At 46.5% G+C, this 18,843-nt stretch overlaps 1 protein-coding gene across 1 annotated transcript in view; it reads right to left on the bottom strand.

Annotated features, from left to right (window-relative positions):
• Positions 1-18,843, bottom strand: part of LOC147113754 (F-box/WD repeat-containing protein 11-like) — a 180,209-nt gene that overhangs the window by 42,593 nt on the left and 118,773 nt on the right. Inside the window, 2 exon segments of the mRNA XM_085995066.1 lie at positions 12,899-12,989; positions 14,904-15,090. Of these exon segments, the coding sequence (XP_085851192.1) occupies positions 12,899-12,989; positions 14,904-15,090 (278 nt within the window).

An 18,843-nucleotide genomic window follows, 5' to 3' on the forward strand; every position in this document is an offset into this window, starting at 1 on the left:
CCGAGAGAAGAGAGGTCAACATTTCAGGTGTAGAACTTCTGACCCAAAACATTAACTTGTCTTTTCTCTCTCAGATGACGACTCATGCAGTGTGCTTTGTAGCTTTTTTGTTTTGGATCCACTGGCTGGTTTGACATTAACCTGGCAGAGGTAGCCCAGAATTTTTCAGTGAGGCATGAAAGCGTTCGGTGTTAAGCTGTCCTCCGATGTTAAAAAACACTTGCTTGAAGAATTGGCTTGAGAAATTACCTCAGGGTAGTAAATAATTGTATTTCATCAGTTCTAATTCTGATATTTAATAGGAGCAAAATGTGACATCCATAAAGAACACCCAGGCAGTAATGGGCCAGGAGCAGATCACGTCTGTGTTGGGAATCCAATTTGGTTTTACTACCTGTTGAGCAATGGCACAGGACCCATGACTAAAGCTCTGCACGCAGAACCAAAACATATCTAACTACTGAGTCTTGGGTAAAAGGAACATTTTCCTACATTTCCCACTTGGTGCTAGGATCAGGTACAGCACCAGTTAGATAAGTGTAAATCTCTCTGACCCAACAATGTGCAGTACTGTGACTTTACGTGGGATACCCCTCCCACTGCATTCAGTGCGGTTTTCACTTCTCACACCAGCCAATCCTGTGCCCTTGGTGTGACACCAGCAATTTGGTGCCACATTGTAGTCAGTTGTGTGCCATTGATTCGTCTCCACTAGGAAATAGGTTGTGACTGACCAAAGGCATTCTTTTGTAGTCTTACACCAAGACAAGCAGAATCTTCAGTGTGGGCTGGAATTAAGTCCAGGTCCTTGGGCTACTTAAACCACCACTAACTGTAGAATTTGGGATTGCAAAGAGACAGTGTGACCTGGAACACACTATGGATGGTAGATCAGTGAGTGAATTTCAGAGCTCACTGCAGCCTGACAGTTCCCGATAGCCAAGGGGAGCACTCAAGTCATAAAAGCTCTGAAAGTCCCGGAGTTGATTCCCAATCTAGATCATCTCAGCCAGGACAGTGGTCAATGGGAAGAGAAAAACCAGCATGGGCCACTGTCTCTGGTTGCTCTCCAGTGTACACATTGGACAAGATCGAGCTTGGTTGTCCTAGATTCCCCCTCGCCATGGTCAACATTCACCATCTATGGGTACTTCGGCAAGGTTCCAGAAGGTTGCAGCATTCATACTCCAGTCATAGTCCAAACCTTCAGGTCGAGGGGAGAGAGCATTGGAAAATAGAAAAAAAGTGTTACTACAGCTAAAAGGAGTGAAAAAAATAGAATCCTAAATGCACACAGTAATCAGATTAGAGGTGATTAGACAGACCGAGAACAAGGACTGTTCCAATGGGAGATGGAGGCGAAATAGGTTCCTTGAAGCATGTTTCCCATCATCCTGGCTATAACCGTAGATAACATTTATCCTACGGCAGTGCACTTGCTTATAAGTCAACCCACGTTTAATTGCTGTTTGTCAGACAGAAATTTGCCATCTTATAACTAGCAATCCAAGTTACTCCAGTGGTTCTCAAACTGGGGTCTGTGGACTCCTGGGGGTCCGCAAAATAATGAGTAGCAGTCAGTTTAGTTTACAGTCCCACCTTATTAATTGAACTGAGCACATTGACTCTGCAATTCATGGCTCCCCAGATGTGTGTATGGCTTTGAAACTGGCAATTCCTTGATTTTGTTAGTGGCTCGTTAATTATGGAGATAGAGGTACTCCCCTGTTAGTCCTCCACAATAAGGTTGCTGATTTTTCACCTGCTCTGACTTTTCGAATCGGCACTTGCTCATGTCTGCGGACCCTAGACAAACTGTTCACCCTGGCTGGGGAAAGAGGCAGCGAGTGAGCAGTTAATTGCGCCTCCTCCTGCACGCTCGCCCACACTCCCCACCCAGGCTTCCTGCAGACAACATCTAGATTCAGGTGCCGACTTGTTACGGAGGAGAAGCAATTAAGAGTCTAGAAAAGGTGGGAGGAATATATAATAATGAGGCATAATTGGAGGAGTTGGAAATGTTACAGTAATAAATGAGTTGCGACAGATGAGCACACTGCCAAAGCAATATTTCAGTGCAAATCTCTGCTCACTGACTATTCCTAATAGCTAAGGAAAGATGTGAATAAATAGGCCAGGCATTTGACAGGAACTGACTGTGCTGGCAGACAGAATCTGCCAGAAATTAGTCACAATTTCACAGCTCCTTTTATTTATATTAATAAATTAATTCTATATTAATTAAAATTAGAATTAATATATTGTGCTCTAAAATTAGAATATACATTGTCCCTTCCACTAGGTACATTTGTGAAACCTCATTTTCTGTTATGGCAGCAATGAAGACAAAGTACAGGTCCTACCTGGAAGTGGAGAATGATTTATGAGTGTCATTGTTAAACATCACACCAAGAATAGGCAGACTCTGCAGCGAGTAGCAAGCACATCCATCTCACTGATTTACATGCAGCACTTTCATAATTATGAGTATTATAATTTAGATGGGGGGGGGGGGGGGGGTGTCTGTGATTACTAATCCATTTGAAAAGGGCTCCTTCAACCAAAAAAGTTCGAGTACCACTGTGTTATTAGACATGGTGCTACAGCTTTCATTACTCATCAATAGTGCAATGAAATAGCAGTGAGTATTAAGAATGGTTGCTCGTGGTCATTTGGTGGTTGGTACAACACCATTTTGTTTACTAAAATGCTCGCATTAAGTGACATTGCTGGAGACGTGAAGCTAAGGAAGATCACATCGCCATGTGGAAGGGTGTCCCATCCTGCCAGATTTCTAGAAGGGGATACCGAGAATTTGGGAAGCAGAATTGGTTAAGAACCTCCAATTAATGGCCCTCAAGATATCAGAGGAACAAAGTATCAAATGTGATTGGTGCCACTGCCTTTGTCACTGGTAAAGTGAATAGTGTCATTATTCATTTAAAAAAAAAAATTCCATCATAAATCTTTACGTTTATCGGCTTACAACTCTCAATATAACATATAGTAATGTTTCACTGGCTGCAGTTACCTGCAGAGATGTCAGGCAGGGCGTGTGACAAAAACCACCAGCTGATGCGAGGCTGTGCTCACTGTTGCCCATCACACACACAATTCGGGACCCAGGTATGAAAAGGAGAGTGGCAACTTCAGCAAAAAGGGCTTCAATTCCAGCACTGCAATTCTACTTTATCCGAACCACAATCAACACCTTTCGTAAGTGCCTTTATTATGATGAGCACTGAAACTATAATAAAGACCTACACTACAACAGGAACAGGTGCTTCATGCCACCCTCAAGTTGTGATATGGTTCAATCACACCAGCTACTTCTTCCTGTAAGAAATCCAACACCAAGTCACACTGCTCAGTTCCACTAGATGTCTAGTCCAGCCTGTGACTACATGGGTCAAAGGCCAGCCAGTGTATTTAGAATAGTGCACATTTCACTGAAGTGTGTGGGGACCAGCTTTCGTATATTCAGCAAGTTATCGATAGGGCTGTACAGTGATTAAAACAGTTTTTGATCCTGATTTTTCAATGAATAGGCTTTTGCACCATTTTCCCCTTGCATCTGAAACAGACTCATGCAAATACTACTGACTGGCCTTTGACCCACCCACACACACCCACTTTAAAAGGACTGGACGATAACAGCTTACTGAATGAATAACATCATTCTAGAATACAGCAGCTGATTTAACAAGAAACAGGGAGACGCAGGTGCACATTGCAATCTCATGACTGGGTGTAATTCTATTTAACCATCATTTGGTTTCAAGCATTGTAGGAAATTTCACAAAGTTTTTTGCAACCAAAAAAATCCCACTGCACTGTAAATTAACACAGCAATGGGAAGAGAGCCCACGCTTCACAAAGGAGGAGAGGTGTTTTTTTTTTCTGTCAAGCAGAATTTAGATTGGCAAAGGAGCGAAAACAGATGTTAGAACAAAGAAATAACATTAGTTTAGGTTAAAGAAATCAATCCTGGGTGGGCAGGATAGAAAGGGATAGATCCCAACCATCCAAACCTCAGACATCTTTTAGGATTCCTTTTGCTGCAATAAGTTTATAGTATACCCGAGGGCGTCAAGGTACAAAGCATGTCCTGCAATACAAGACTTGAACTCTTCGATTAGGTCAATATTCATGGTGAGGAAACAAAGACATATCTTTTATTTTACACACCATAGGAGAACAGAGTCTGAAACCACTCACCATAAACACACAGATTATAGCTGTCTACTGGCAATCACATCTTTTGAACGCAAACTTCCAGCCAAAAAAAAATTGAAGAAACACTCGCCTTTACACAACTGTAGCAAAACTCTACAGAACAGCTACTACACTGCACGGGAGAGAAGCTGCACCAGAGGTCGAGAAACTACTGTCCACTTACACGTGCAGATCCTGGTGCCAAAGTCAAAAATCTATGCCCATTACACTTCTGACAGGGCAGAGCCATTCAGCAGGAAAGCCAAGACCACGGGGCTATCAATACAGATTTGGGTTAAATCAACAAGCTGTGGGATTATACGGGCTCGATGTCATTGTATAGAGTGTTCAGGCAAGGAAAGGGATGTGCCCTACTGTGATGTGCCACGTAGTTGAACAGCCTGCCAATACAGGAAACTTGCGATTAACCGGCCCCTAAATAACCGGAACGCTCTATCCACCGGCAAAATTCAGGAGTCGGTTCAGATAACTTTTATTACTTTTTTTACTCCATTTGTTGCTGTGCAAGGGTGTAGCTGAAGCTGTTGCTAAGCTACAGAGACACTTGCAACTTGTGCCGATTGTTTTGAAGCTGTACAGGGTTTGTTGCTTTATACGGAGCTCTGAGTTCCGTATCTTTTACTATAGCATTCGGTTATCCGGAATTGTTGATGAACCGGCACCACGTCGGTCCTGTCCGTGCCGGATACCAGAAAGTTTCCTGTATTTACTGTCTACGCTCACACACCAAGTTGGGTCACAGTACTGGAGAGCTCAGTTGCCTGTGGAACTGTAATCCAGCAAGAGTCAGCACTGTGAGCTGATGGGAAGGGACAGAAATTGGTGAGGTTTATAAAAAAAACTATTCACTTTTGTCACTTCTGCCACCTCCCAGAATAGGTTGCAGTAGAATTTTGAAAAAAATATGAAACAGTTCATCATGACTCACAAATATATCAAATCACTTCACATACAATGTGCTACTCTGAAGTGCAGTGTTATATAGGCAAATGTAGAAAACAGCAAAATCCCACAAATAGCAGAGAGATTAATTACAATTTGATGTACAGATGGTTGGTGTTGGTTGAAGGAAATTCTTCAAATAGTGCCATGAGATCTTTAACATGCCACCTGAAAGACAACACCTCAAACAGTGCAGCCCATCACTGAAGTGTCAGCCAGCAATGAGATAAATGACCAGAGAGTGATGGTGGCCAGGACACTGGGAAAACTCGTCTGATCATCTTGAATAGTACCGTGGAATCTTTTACATACACCTGGGAGGACGGGGCCTCGGTTTAACGTCTCATCCGAAAGACGGCACTTCCAACAGTGCAGCACTCCCTCATTACTGCACTGAAGTGTCAGCCTAGATTTTGTGCTCGAATCTCTGCCATTGGACTTGAACACACCATCTCTGATTCAGAGTCTAAAGCACTACCACTGAGCCAAGCTGGCAATTACAGTATTGTTAGTCATAGATCGCAGACTGCTCAAAGATTTAAGATTCCTTGCACAGCTTCTGTGAAGATGTGTAGAAACAGAATTGTGCCTGTGCAAGCTGCAAGAAGTTTAATTGAATAAAGAATAGATTTTAGTCCTGATAATGCTACCCCAGCACAGACGCACCCACAGCTGAGCTTCAAAAACATATAAAGCAGCTGGAAAAATTGTATAATTTGCCTTTGAAAAGAAAAACACAGCTCTTTACGTAATACATTTTTCTTCTGAACGGATGGAATGTCTGTGCAGCAGCCAAAAAGACCTTGGTTAATATTTCTGAACCACATCAAAAGTTTACAGGTTTATCCACATCATAAAAGATGTATTTTTTACAAGGTACGTCTTTATGGATAAAATGTGTTCAGTTGTAGTTGAAGTGCAGTGAAGTCAATTTGCTCTGACAGAACAATAAATTCTACATTGCATTTCAGACAACAGCTGAGTTTTTAAAATTAAAAAAAGTTAGATCGAGCTGATGACAAATGGAGATGGAGAGCTTCATGGGTTGCCTGTTATCAGCCTTTTATTGACTGGAACCAACTCCTGCATTTACTGGAATCTCTCCAAGATTGTTTTGCAGATGGAGGAAGAGCTGGAGGAGGTACCATTCAGCATCCATAACACAAGTCTCTTCACGGACAGGCGAAACAATACTTAACTGGGCTACTGGCTAAGAAATGCAAATCAGGCACAGACGACCATCCCTCGCTGGCCCAGGTGTCTGATGATGACAGTGATGGTGTCCCAGGGATCAGTGCTGGGGAGATGTACTGAGTGGAGTGACCCAGAGATCGGTGCTCGGCGATGTACTGAGTGGAGTGACCCAGAGATCGGTGCTCGGCGATGTACTAAGTGGAGTGTCCCAGGGATCAGTGCTGGGGAGATGTGCTGAGTGGAGTGTCCCAGGGATCAGTGCTGGGGAGATGTGCTGAGTGGAGTGTCCCAGAGATCGGTGCTCGGCGATGTACTGAGTGGAGTGTCCCAGAGATCAGTGCTCGGCGATGTACTGAGTGGAGTGACCCAGAGATCAGTGCTGGGGAGATGTACTGAGTGGAGTGTCCCAGAGATCGGTGCTCGGCGATGTACTGAGTGGAGTGTCCCAGAGATCAGTGCTGGGGAGATGTACTGAGTGGAGTGTCCCAGAGATCGGTGCTCGGCGATGTACTGAGTGGAGTGTCCCAGGGATCGGTGCTCGGCGATGTACTGAGTGGAGTGACCCAGAGATCGGTGCTCGGCGATGTACTAAGTGGAGTGTCCCAGGGATCAGTGCTGGGGAGATGTGCTGAGTGGAGTGTCCCAGGGATCAGTGCTGGGGAGATGTGCTGAGTGGAGTGTCCCAGAGATCGGTGCTCGGCGATGTACTGAGTGGAGTGTCCCAGAGATCGGTGCTCGGCGATGTACTGAGTGGAGTGTCCCAGAGATCAGTGCTGGGGAGATGTACTGAGTGGAGTGACCCAGAGATCGGTGCTTGGTGATGTACTGAGTGGAGTGACCCAGAGATCGGTGCTCGGCGATGTACTGAGTGGAGTGTCCCAGAGATCGGTGCTCGGCGATGTACTGAGTGGAGTGTCCCAGAGATCAGTGCTGGGGAGATGTACTGAGTGGAGTGTCCCAGAGATCAGTGCTGGGGAGATGTACTGAGTGGAGTGACCCAGAGATCGGTGCTCGGCGATGTACTGAGTGGAGTGTCCCAGGGATCGGTGCTCGGCGATGTACTGAGTGGAGTGTCCCAGGGATCGGTGCTCGGCGATGTACTGAGTGGAGTGTCCCAGGGATCGGTGCTCAGCGATGTACTGAGTGGAGTGTCCCAGAGATCGGTGCTCAGCGATGTACTGAGTGGAGTGTCCCAGAGATCGGTGCTCGGCGATGTACTGAGTGGAGTGTCCCAGAGATCAGTGCTGGGGAGATGTACTGAGTGGAGTGTCCCAGAGATCGGTGCTCGACGATGTACTGAGTGGGGTGTCCCAGAGATCAGTGCTCGGTGATGTACTGAGTGGAGTGTCCCAGAGATCGGTGCTTGGCGATGTACTGAGTGGAGTGTCCCAGAGATCAGTGCTGGGGAGATGTACTGAGTGGAGTGTCCCAGAGATCCGTGCTCGGCGATGTACTGAGTGGAGTGTCCCAGAGATCGGTGCTCGGCGATGTACTGAGTGGAGTGACCCAGAGATCGGTGCTCGGCGATGTACTGAGTGGGGTGTCCCAGAGATCGGTGCTCGGTGATGTACTGAGTGGAGTGACCCAGAGATCAGTGCTCGGCGATGTACTGAGTGGGGTGTCCCAGAGATCGGTGCTTGGTGATGTACTGAGTGGAGTGACCCAGAGATCAGTGCTGGGGAGATGTACTGAGTGGAGTGTCCCAGAGATCAGTGCTCGGCGATGTACTGAGTGGAGTGTCCCAGAGATCGGTGCTCGGCGATGTACTGAGTGGAGTGTCCCAGAGATCGGTGCTGGGGAGATGTACTGAGTGGGGTGTCCCAGAGATCGGTGCTCGGCGATGTACTGAGTGGAGTGACCCAGAGATCGGTGCTCGGCGATGTACTGAGTGGAGTGTCCCAGAGATCGGTGCTCGGCGATGTACTGAGTGGAGTGTCCCAGAGATCGGTGCTCGGCGATGTACTGAGTGGAGGTTCCCAGAGATCGGTGCTCGGCGATGTACTGAGTGGAGTGACCCAGAGATCCGTGCTCGGCGATGTACTGAGTGGAGTGTCCCAGAGATCGGTGCTCGGCGATGTACTGAGTGGAGTGTCCCAGAGATCGGTGCTCGGCGATGTACTGAGTGGAGGTTCCCAGAGATCGGTGCTCGGCGATGTACTGAGTGGAGTGACCCAGAGATCCGTGCTCGGCGATGTACTGAGTGGAGTGACCCAGAGATCGGTGCTCGGCGATGTACTGAGTGGAGTGACCCAGAGATCGGTGCTCGGCGATGTACTGAGTGGGGTGTCCCAGAGATCGGTGCTCGGCGATGTACTGAGTGGGGTGTCCCAGAGATCGGTGCTCGGCGATGTACTGAGTGGAGTGACCCAGAGATCGGTGCTCGGCGATGTACTGAGTGGAGGTTCCCAGAGATCAGTGCTGGGTGATGTACTGAGTGGAGTGTCCCAGAGATCCGTGCTCGGCGATGTACTGAGTGGAGGTTCCCAGAGATCAGTGCTGGGTGATGTACTGAGTGGAGTGTCCCAGAGATCGGTGCTCGGCAATGTACTGAGTGGAGTGACCCAGAGATCGTGCTTGGTGATGTACTGAGTGGAGTGACCCAGAGATCGGTGCTCGGCGATGTACTGAGTGGAGTGTCCCAGAGATCAGTGCTGGGGAGATGTACTGAGTGGAGTGTCCCAGAGCTGGAGAATGGCTTAGATTCAGAAACAGAATGAAAGGTTGTCAAATTTGCAGATAATTCTAAATTTGGGCTAGTGACAGCAAAACTGGGAAGCTGTGGAGTTACAGAAGTAGCTAGACAATATTAGCAAGTGGGCAGAACTGTGGTAAATGAAATGCACAAAGATTAAGTGCAAGATTTTATAGATTGGTAGAAAAATGGGGGGGGGGGGGGGAAATGAGGGAGGCATATTTATGTAATGAATGGTGTTAAAGTGGCTAGGGAAAAGCCGAGAGAGATCTGGAAGTGATCATAGACTCCACACTGGTGATGTCCAGTCACTGCAGGGCACCAATGAAGTAGATCGCTGAGCAATACTACCCAGTCAATAGAGCTTCAGTCCAAGGCCATGGCGCTGAAGCTGTATAAAGTTCTGATCAGGTTGGATATTGCGTCCAGTTCTGGTCAGGTAGGCACAAGGGAAACGTCCAAACCCTGGAGGCGGCACAGTGAAGGGTGGCGAGGTTGGTCCCTAGTGTTGAGAACTGGGTTATGAGGAACAGTTAGAAAATACCCCAAATCAGGTAGGCCACAGTTAGCATAGTGTGTCCAGTTTCAGGTGTCCTACTTCTACTTTAGGAAGAATGTCAAGGCCACGGAAATTTAGCCAAAAATGAAACCTTTGGGAACTTTGTTGAGAACAGATCTGTAAATGCTTTGCAAAGATTACATTACATCATGAAAGGATTTCCTTTTCTCCCTCCAGGGAGATTTTCAGCAGGTTTTTGTAAAAGGAAAATATATAAACAGAAGGTGTCACATTTTAATCAAAAATATTTTTCATTTCTGGCTTGCAAAATCCAAATATTTTACCACATGGTGAAAGGTGTTTTTGACTTAATGCAACATTAGCTTTAACCAATCATCATGGGGCACAATACAGTGGAAGCTCTGGGCCAAAATAGAGTCAACTTCTCAAAAGGAAGGGACTTTTTTTTTTTTTAAATAAAAAAGGAAAATTGTTAAATTGCTCCTTGGAATCATTTAAGCCACAAGTACAGTCAAATCCAACATTATTTATACAAACTGGCTGACCAAACCAGCTGGACTTCTTCGTAGAGTTAACCATACACCTTCAGTTTCTTCGCCTACCCTACCCGCCACTGCCCCCTTTAGATGAAACATTAAACCAAGCCGTATCTGCTTGTTCCTGTGGTGCAAATGGATGTTAAAAATCCCATGGCACTATTCGAAGAGCAGGGCGTTCTCCAGGCAGCCTGGCTGACATTCATCCAACTAGTATTACATCCTAAAAACAGATTAATTGGTTGTCATCTCATTGTCGTTTGTGGGATCTTCCTGTGTGCAAACTGGCAGAGGCATTTGCCTACATAACCAAATCACTGCACTCTAAAATAGTTTGGTGTACGTGAAGTGCTTTGGGGCATTTTAGAGGCCCGATAAGGTGCTATATCAATGTGATCGCTCTTCCCTCTTGAAAGTGCCGATTCATACTGAATTACAACATATCTGACGAAGTGACCCAGAGCCTCTACTACTTCTTGCAAGTGCTCATTGCTCATGTGTGATCAGGCTACTCGGTCACAAAGGAATGTAAGTCACAGCTGAGCCCAATTCATCCCCACCCAACATGCACACAACGTGTCACTCGCCAACAGGAGTCATTGGATGGCAATCAGGGCACGACGTTGGTCGATTTTCCTGTATCGCACCTAAAGGGTTGCTGAGGCCAACTGTAGGACCTTGACTGCTGCTCCAGATGAGATCATCGAACACAGCACAGACTAGTCCAGATGGAGGGTCGACACCCGAAATGTTACTTGTCCTTTCTCGCTCAAGATGCTGACTCACCTGCTGTGTATTTTGTAGGGAGTTTGCAAAATTCCCCCACCTCGCCTGCTTTCCGAATCAAACAAAGTTGGCCACTTTTTAAATGTACAAAATGGAGTTCTAGGACACGTGACCAGAAAGCTGCTGGAAGCGAGTCATTTTTCTCCCTAGCAACAAGACTGGAGACAGGGCCTGGAATTCCACAGTCCCTATGTGGATTCCAGGCCAGACATGGAATTGAATATGTAATAGCAAGTCGCCAGTAGGCCGGTAAGAACAATGAACCTGGTTGCACTGCAATCAGGGTTAAGCTAGTTAAAACCATCATCGGGCCCATCCTAACAGATCCAATCATATCAGAAGCCGTTTTAGAGGACTAGGCACCAGAGACACCATTGTGTGACTGAAACCAAACACAATGAGGGCCGGTGATAAGGCCGTTAGTGGGAAATCGGCCGTTTTGCAGCCATTTACAGTTAACGAAGTAACCTGGGACACCTCTCGATCTGGGGGAGGCAAGGCAGATCGAGAGAGTATAACTGTTTTTAGTAAGCAGACAGAAAGGGCAGTTCGAGACACTTCGACTTGGAACACACTTCAGGAGAGACAGCTTCTACACTTCACTTCGATTTCATCCTGGGACTTCGCTGCAAAAGGGAAACTTCAAGGACTCTACTGGGAGAAGCAGTCTCCAAGACGGGGAAGGCTATGCGCAGCAGGCCCATGCTTTGGTAAGCAGGCGAAGCTCCCGGTCCGTACTGCCTCCCGATTTAAACCTGACTGTTCCCCCCCCACCCCCCCTCCCCGTGCCCACCACCTCAGGCAGGGATTCAGAGTGGAACCAGGAAGACACGGGACGGAGTGCACCATCCCGGTACGGACCGGAGCCCAGAGCGGGCCTCGCTAAACGGCGCAGCCCGACCCAGGAGGGAAGCCTTTTCGCCCAGCCAAGGAGGAAGATCCACTACCTGACTGACGGGAGAGTGTGTGGCCAGTGCACACTGAAGTTTACCAGGCCAGACCAACTAAAGCTGCAGTCCCAGGACAACCTAAAGGCCTTTGTTCCAATGCGTTGGGTGAGCATGAGAGTCTGACCCCCCTTTAGTTCGACCTAGGTTAGGGATAGTGTAGGAGGTGGGGATAAGGCTAAGGGGAGTGTTAATGTGTGATACCCCTCGATGTGTCGTACTCCTTCCCGCACTCGCGTGCCCTCTGTTTTGAATATATAGTATTCCTTTTTTTTTCTTTTTAAAGTGTATAGAACTGTAGCCTTGGTTTAGTATCGTTGAACCAATTAATTTCTCTGCTTGCTTGTTTTGTTTTATTTTTCTCTCAATAAAACCGTTATTATTTTAACCTTTCACCTGCTTGTCTGTCTCGAGCTTGTTATTCTGCGCATCAGCTGCCTGGTAGGATCCCAGCGTCAGAACTAAGTGGGAGTGTGGGGACGCCTCGAAAACGTCCACTGGGTCAGGCCCGGGGCCAAACCGACCACCCAACCAACAACCCCTACAATTTCCATCGACCAGGGGTTGACCAGAGAGCATCTTGACCTAGTATTTTACTCCTTGTTACCTCAACAGGATTTTTGCATCATTAAATGTTGAACTATTTACTTGCATCAGGTAATTAGCACTGGCGTTCAGGGAAAGCTATACCTTAATCTGATGCTGAATTATCAGTTAACAGCACAACACTGGAATCAGTTGACAGCACAATACTGGAATCAGTTGGTGTTTGGATATTTTAATACTTTCTAGCCAAGCACAGAAAGTAGTGTCCCAGAAACTGCACCTGACTGTACCAGTAAACTGTAATATTACACACTATACACAGGAGTGCCATTGGATGGCGTTTGTACAATGAACAGGAACACCTAAGGATGCATTAGTAACAAAACAGGCAAAGGGGGATTGTAAACCAAAATTCAGCAGCCCATCGCAAGTTCAATCTGTTAATAACTGAGGGCATCGCAACTGTTTTTGTGTGATCCTGAGTTTAGTTAAACTGTACCTCTATATCCTGGATAATCTTTGGGTATAATCCTCTGTAAAATGAATTTGGCGGACCATCAGCAGGCCTATTTTTAAACAGGTACTGTTCCCTAAGAAGAAAGGACACAGACATGTATAAATAATGGTAAAAGCACATTTAACATCAACGCGAGCCAACATCTACATTTTTCTTGTTACAGACCATTTGCTTGGTTAATAGCGAAAGGGAGGAATTTGGAGTCTCGAGTTGTACTGGAGTAGGTAATTGCACCAATCATATTGGCAATGTAGCTCTCAAGCTTTTGTGGCATACAGGGGTTCTTGTGCCTTCCCCACAGCTAGAGTCACGCACACCCTACTCACCGTCACCAGAGGAAGTGAAATTACATGTTGATGTCACTGGAGAGCTGGCAGTACCTTAAGTATTTTAAGCCGCTTGGAAACACTTGCTGATATCATTCAGTGTCACTTCACTGCGTCACGGGTCCTACCCTGGTTACCAATTGTTTTTTTACTGGCATGTTGAACTAAATTAACAGCTGAAGGAGAGGGGCAAAAACCTCAAAAATGTAAGGGAAATCTACAGGGAGCACTTTTTATTGGAAGTATTCACCAATCACCATTATATGCAACTATACAAATGTATGATTGTAGCATTTTAAATTGCTTTCTCATTGGGCTGTGCTTACAATGTGGTGCTAGTTACATGGCTAGCAAGCACCAATGAAATCAGACCAATCACAACGCACAAAGAACACAAATGGCAAGCATTACTGTTCCACATAAAAAACCGAGAATTTAAGCAAGTGGAAATAATGTAACTATCTAAACGCTGTAACTGTAAGTTGAAGGTTTGGGTTGAACCCGGGCCAATCCAGAACTCAATTTAGGAGCAAGCCCCAACAAAGGTGTCAGCTGATGGGGCATGCGCAATTCCAAAAAGTGCTTTTTTTAAAATAAAAAAAAAGAGCAATGCAACAGAAGATAAACTATTTACAAAAATACTGAATTGCTTATTCAAATCTTTCACCTCCATGGTGATCCCCCAAGTCTGATCTTTGTCACTATGCTGCTCCATGACATCACTGATGGGGAGGCAGACATAGGTTGCTTCTAACATTACATTCCTATGTATCGTGCTCCCCTCCCAAGCAACACCTCATCTTTACTTACACACAATCTTTTCAAATTTCAGCTGCATTCTTACGGAAGGAAAACACCCTTAATTTGTTCTTCTGGGCAGTACTATACAAGTGCCCTCTTAAACATGGCAGTCTCTGTAAAGGGAACAAGCAGATTACATATTCTGAGCCAACAGGGTACAAACCAATTCATTGGTTCGATCCATGAACCACACCTAGTCCCCAGAGTCTGTGCTGGGTTAGTTACTCTCAGCTGGAATGATCATAGGGCAACTAGATTGACATCAGTGCCATGGGTTAATTGGGGGGTGGGGGTGGAAAGAGAGTTGTGATGGGGGCAACTAGAGAAGAATTAATCTGTGGCCCAGTTTCGAACCTGGTCCTAGGAGATAGAGTACAGTGTATAGAACATACCGAGACCCATACATCTCCTCGTCACCTGGGACATGGATTATGGGTGACTTAAAAGCAGAAGTTTAATTCAAAAGGTTCAGATGCAAAGCAACTTGCATTTATATAGCCATTTTGGCATAAACCTTCCTAAGTGTTTCACAAGAAACAATGAAAAAATGGATGATGAGCCAAAGGACGAGTTAATAGGATCAAAAGCTCGGTCAAAGAGCTGGGCTTGAAGGAGGGTCTTAAAGGAGGGGGGAAGGAAATGGAGAGGTTTAGAGAGGGAATTCTAGAGCTTACAAAAATAGACAGCCAGCTGTACCCTACACCAGAATTTAGATTATGGCCTGAAATTCTCAGACTCATATCTAAGACAATTACACGGAGTTTCCTTTTATAGAAAGGGTAGGCACTCCTTTTGTGACTCAGGAGTGGGTTAATTTGATGCACTGCAAAATAATTCACCATGCAATATATGTAACTCACCATCCCCTCCTCTCTGCAAGCCCTCTCCACAGCGGGTCCGTGCGCACCATCCGCTCAATCAGCTTTTTCCACAGCATCCCCTCGCCAATCACCCGCTGCCATTCTTTACACACCACCTCAGCGGCGCACAGTGACTTGGCATCCAGGTATGACAGGATGTTCTCCGCTATGTGGTCCAATCCTTGGGCTGTAAACACAAGAACATTTGAGAAAAGCACATCAAATAATAGGCAGTCCAGTAATAAACACCACTGGTCAGGGCGTTACATAGCAACCCACTATGAAACATATGCACTGAATTCCTTTTAAGATCATTGTTGCTCTCCGTCGCTGCCCGCTGGTTTTGTGGGTAAATGCAGCCTGTGGCGTGATACCAAGCCACGTTGACATGAAGGATTCCAGTTTCAATCCCTGGTCTCCACTGGTTTCGCTGATTTCAGCTGAGTCACTACAATTCACCTCAACGTCCCTGGGCTCAGTTGGTGGGAGGGGAAAAAAGTCAGCCGAGCGCCTGCTCACTACCTAGTGGGCCCTTCTGGAATGTGCCGGTCTCGATGTCGGGATCAGGCTCGACTGATTCCACCCTCTTCCCACCGTATTTGAATACCCTGCTGCCTCTCACTGTCCAGGTCCACACACTGATAGCAGCTATTTGGGTAAGAGCTGCTGCCAAATGTTCCAGCAGGAAAGTTGATGGGAAAAAAAGACCTGGTTTCATTTTTCAACCACCTACTTTGAACTGAATTTATCAGCAAGAAGCAGCATCACTGGGGAAGGGGGGCTGGAGAGGCAGGCACCATTTTCAATTTGAACAAAGACTTTGCCTCTTGACTGTACATTAGCCTGTAAAACACTAGCACTGCAGGGAATTAAATAAAGGTTGTGACCCACAATACAAACTCTGAACCAAACCAACTTCAATTATTTTGCTAATAAGCAGTTTGTAGGTTGTTTAACCTCTTCTCTCACAGGAGTTCTTGCCCCCCCCACCACCCATTATTTTCCCCCAAAACCCTACTAAAATACTTGCCAATCCTTCAGTTTCCAGACCTGAAACATCAATCTGTCTTCTTTCTTTAACAGCTGCTGATGGATTTGCTGTTTTAGTTTCAGATTTATGGCTCTTTTCCCCCTCTAAGCCAGGCCAGTTTATATTTAATCAATCGCCAAATTCTCATTCACATCAGCTGGCCCTTTAAATTGAAGGTGCATTTGAATGCATATTCTCCCCATGCATGGCATCATCTGGTTTACACCTTCAGTCAGTTCCTGCCAGATTTCACTGTGGGGTTTCCAGTCACAGCTGGAAAGCAATAACAGATAAATCTCCCCCCTCATTTAAAAATAAAATTTGACTGCTCTGTGCCCCTGGCGATTTAGTGGTGCGTGCTCAGTGTGTCTCACTGGCTTTCAAGAGTTTCTCCATCGACAGGCACTATAACAAATGTAGAACAAAAGGTTTCAAAAAATAAAAATATTACATATAATACAGACATGCAAGGTGAACTGGAAAATCCAACTGGTCCATCCTGCCGATCCCATGCAGCCTACATTCAACAATTCACCCCACCCAAATTGGACAGCATTTTAGTTGCATCGATTCCAAAGCTTCGTACAGGACAAGTATTGTGTTTTGAGCTTTGTACTTACCTGTCCGAACAATGCTGCCCAACATTCACTTTCCTTTTAACCTCGTGAAACTAGCTGCAAACAATTATTTCATAAACTACAATCTACATATACATGTAGTGGTCTAGCCCTCCCAAGGCTGAGACAGGAGAAATTATAATGGGGAATAAGGAAGTGGCAGAGACTTTAAACAAATATTTTGAATCTGTCTTCACAGTAGAAGACACAAAAAGCACACCAAAAATAGTGGGGAACCAAGGGGCTAATGAGAGTGAAGTACTTAAAGTAATTAATATCAAGAGAGAAAAGTACTCGAGAATTAAAAGCCAACAAATCCCCTGGACCTGATGGCCTACATTCTAGGGTTCTAAAAGAGGTGGCTGCAGAGATAGTGGATGCATTGGTTGTGATCTTCCGAAATTCCCTAGATTCTAGAATGGTCCCAGTGGATTGGAAGGTAGGAAATGTGTCCTTACTATTCAAGAAAGGAGGGAGAGAGAAAAAACAGGGAACTACAGGCCAGTTAGCATGACATCAGTCATCAGGAAAATGCTGGAATCCATCATTAAGGAAGTGGTAACAGGGCAGTTAGAAAATCATACTGCAGGGTCAACATGGTTTTATGAAAGGGAAATAGTGTTTGACAAATTTATGAGAGTTTTTTTTTTGAGGATGGAACTAGCACTGTAGATAAAGGGGAACCAGTGGATGTTGTATATTTGGATTTCCAAAAGGCATTCACTAAGGTGCCACATAAAAGATTGTTACCCAAGATAAGGGCTCATGTGATTGGGGATAATATATTAGCATGGATGGAGGATTGGTTAACAGACAGAAGAGAGAGCAAGGATAAACAGGTCATTTTCAGGTTGACAGGCTGTTACCAGTGGGGTGCCATAAGGATCAGTGCTTGGGCCTCAGCTCATTTACAAACCATATTAATGACTTAGATGAAGGGACTAAGGGGTCAATTTTCTGGCCGCCGTCGGGCGGCTTTTCATGCGGCCGGGGGCCGAAAATCGGCGAGAAAGCGGGTCGGGACCCCACACGCCTGATTCGCCGCCCCATCTGACTTTCGGACCGCCGTTTCCCCGCGACTTGCTTCAGTCCCGGCCGCCGCTGGCGGGACTGGTCGTCGGAGCACTAATAAGCAATTATGAGCTTGTTGAGGTAGATTTTCCGGGGCCGTTGCAACTTTGGGGCTTTCCCCACATCAAACCCGCCTGCGGGGAACCCCGCTGCTGAGACCTGGCGTGAAGCTTGCCGGCTTGCTTGCTGTCAGCTGCAGGTCAATCGGAGAAGCTGCGATTTAAAGGGACAGCACTTGTATGTTGAAGGACCTTGTTGTTGCAGGTTTGGGGCTACTTCAAGGCTTGGGCACAGCTGTGGAAGGTTGGAGCCTCACATACTTCTCCAATGCGATCTCCTGGGAAGCCTCTCTCGCCACCCTCACTCAGCGCTTCCTCAGCGGGAGGCATCTACGAGAAGCATGGGACGCCTTTTTTTCCTTCCCTTCTTGCCATTAGAGGATCTCCAGCAGCAGAGGCGGCAGCAGCAGAACCAGGAACAGCAGGATCAGCAACAGGAGCACCATGCTGCTGCTCACTCACCTGAAGCTGCACAGGCCACAAGGGGCCAGCGCTTGGAAGTGGCTTGAGAGCACCTTGCTGCGCTTTAGGGGGCCATGGGGACCCGTATCTGCACTGGCAGTCCTACTCAGAAGGACTTCCATGAAGGTCTGGTTTCTCTGTTCAACAGATGGCCAACGCTCCTCAAGAGATGTCATTCTCTTATGAGCACTCACCATGTTTTCCGTACCCTGGCGAGTTATCTCCTCCATGGAGGTTGCCAACCTTTCCATGGTGATGCGTTCATGCGCCAATGACGCCACAAAGGCTCTGCTCATGGTCGCTATGGACTCCTCCATTCGCTCCACACTCGCAGCGACTCTGGAGACAAAACCTGCCAGAGACTTCTGCATCTGTGCATGGAGATCCATCACCTCTTCTCTTGCGGATGGACCCAGAGGCAGAGGGTCGACATGCAGCGCAGCTGAGCTGAGCTGGCAGAGTCCTGCGCCCTCCGACGAGGACTCTCCACTGCTGTCCCTGTCTCCAGAATCTGCTGAGGCTCACTTGTGAGCTGTGAAACACCAGGTGACAACACTACTCTATGTCCCGAAGATCCCCCCCGAGGTGAGTGTGTCTGCGCTGGTGCTGGGTGCGCTTACTTCTGCTGACGCTGCGCCCTCAGAGGTTGGAGCTTCCTCTGAGGAGTCTGGCTGCACAGCCTCTTCCTCCTCCACAGTGAG

This window comes from Somniosus microcephalus, chromosome 8 (genome assembly GCF_052327205.1).
Source record: "Somniosus microcephalus isolate GS21.2 chromosome 8, FLI_Smic_1.0, whole genome shotgun sequence".
Classification (NCBI taxonomy): Eukaryota; Metazoa; Chordata; class Chondrichthyes; order Squaliformes; family Somniosidae; genus Somniosus; species Somniosus microcephalus.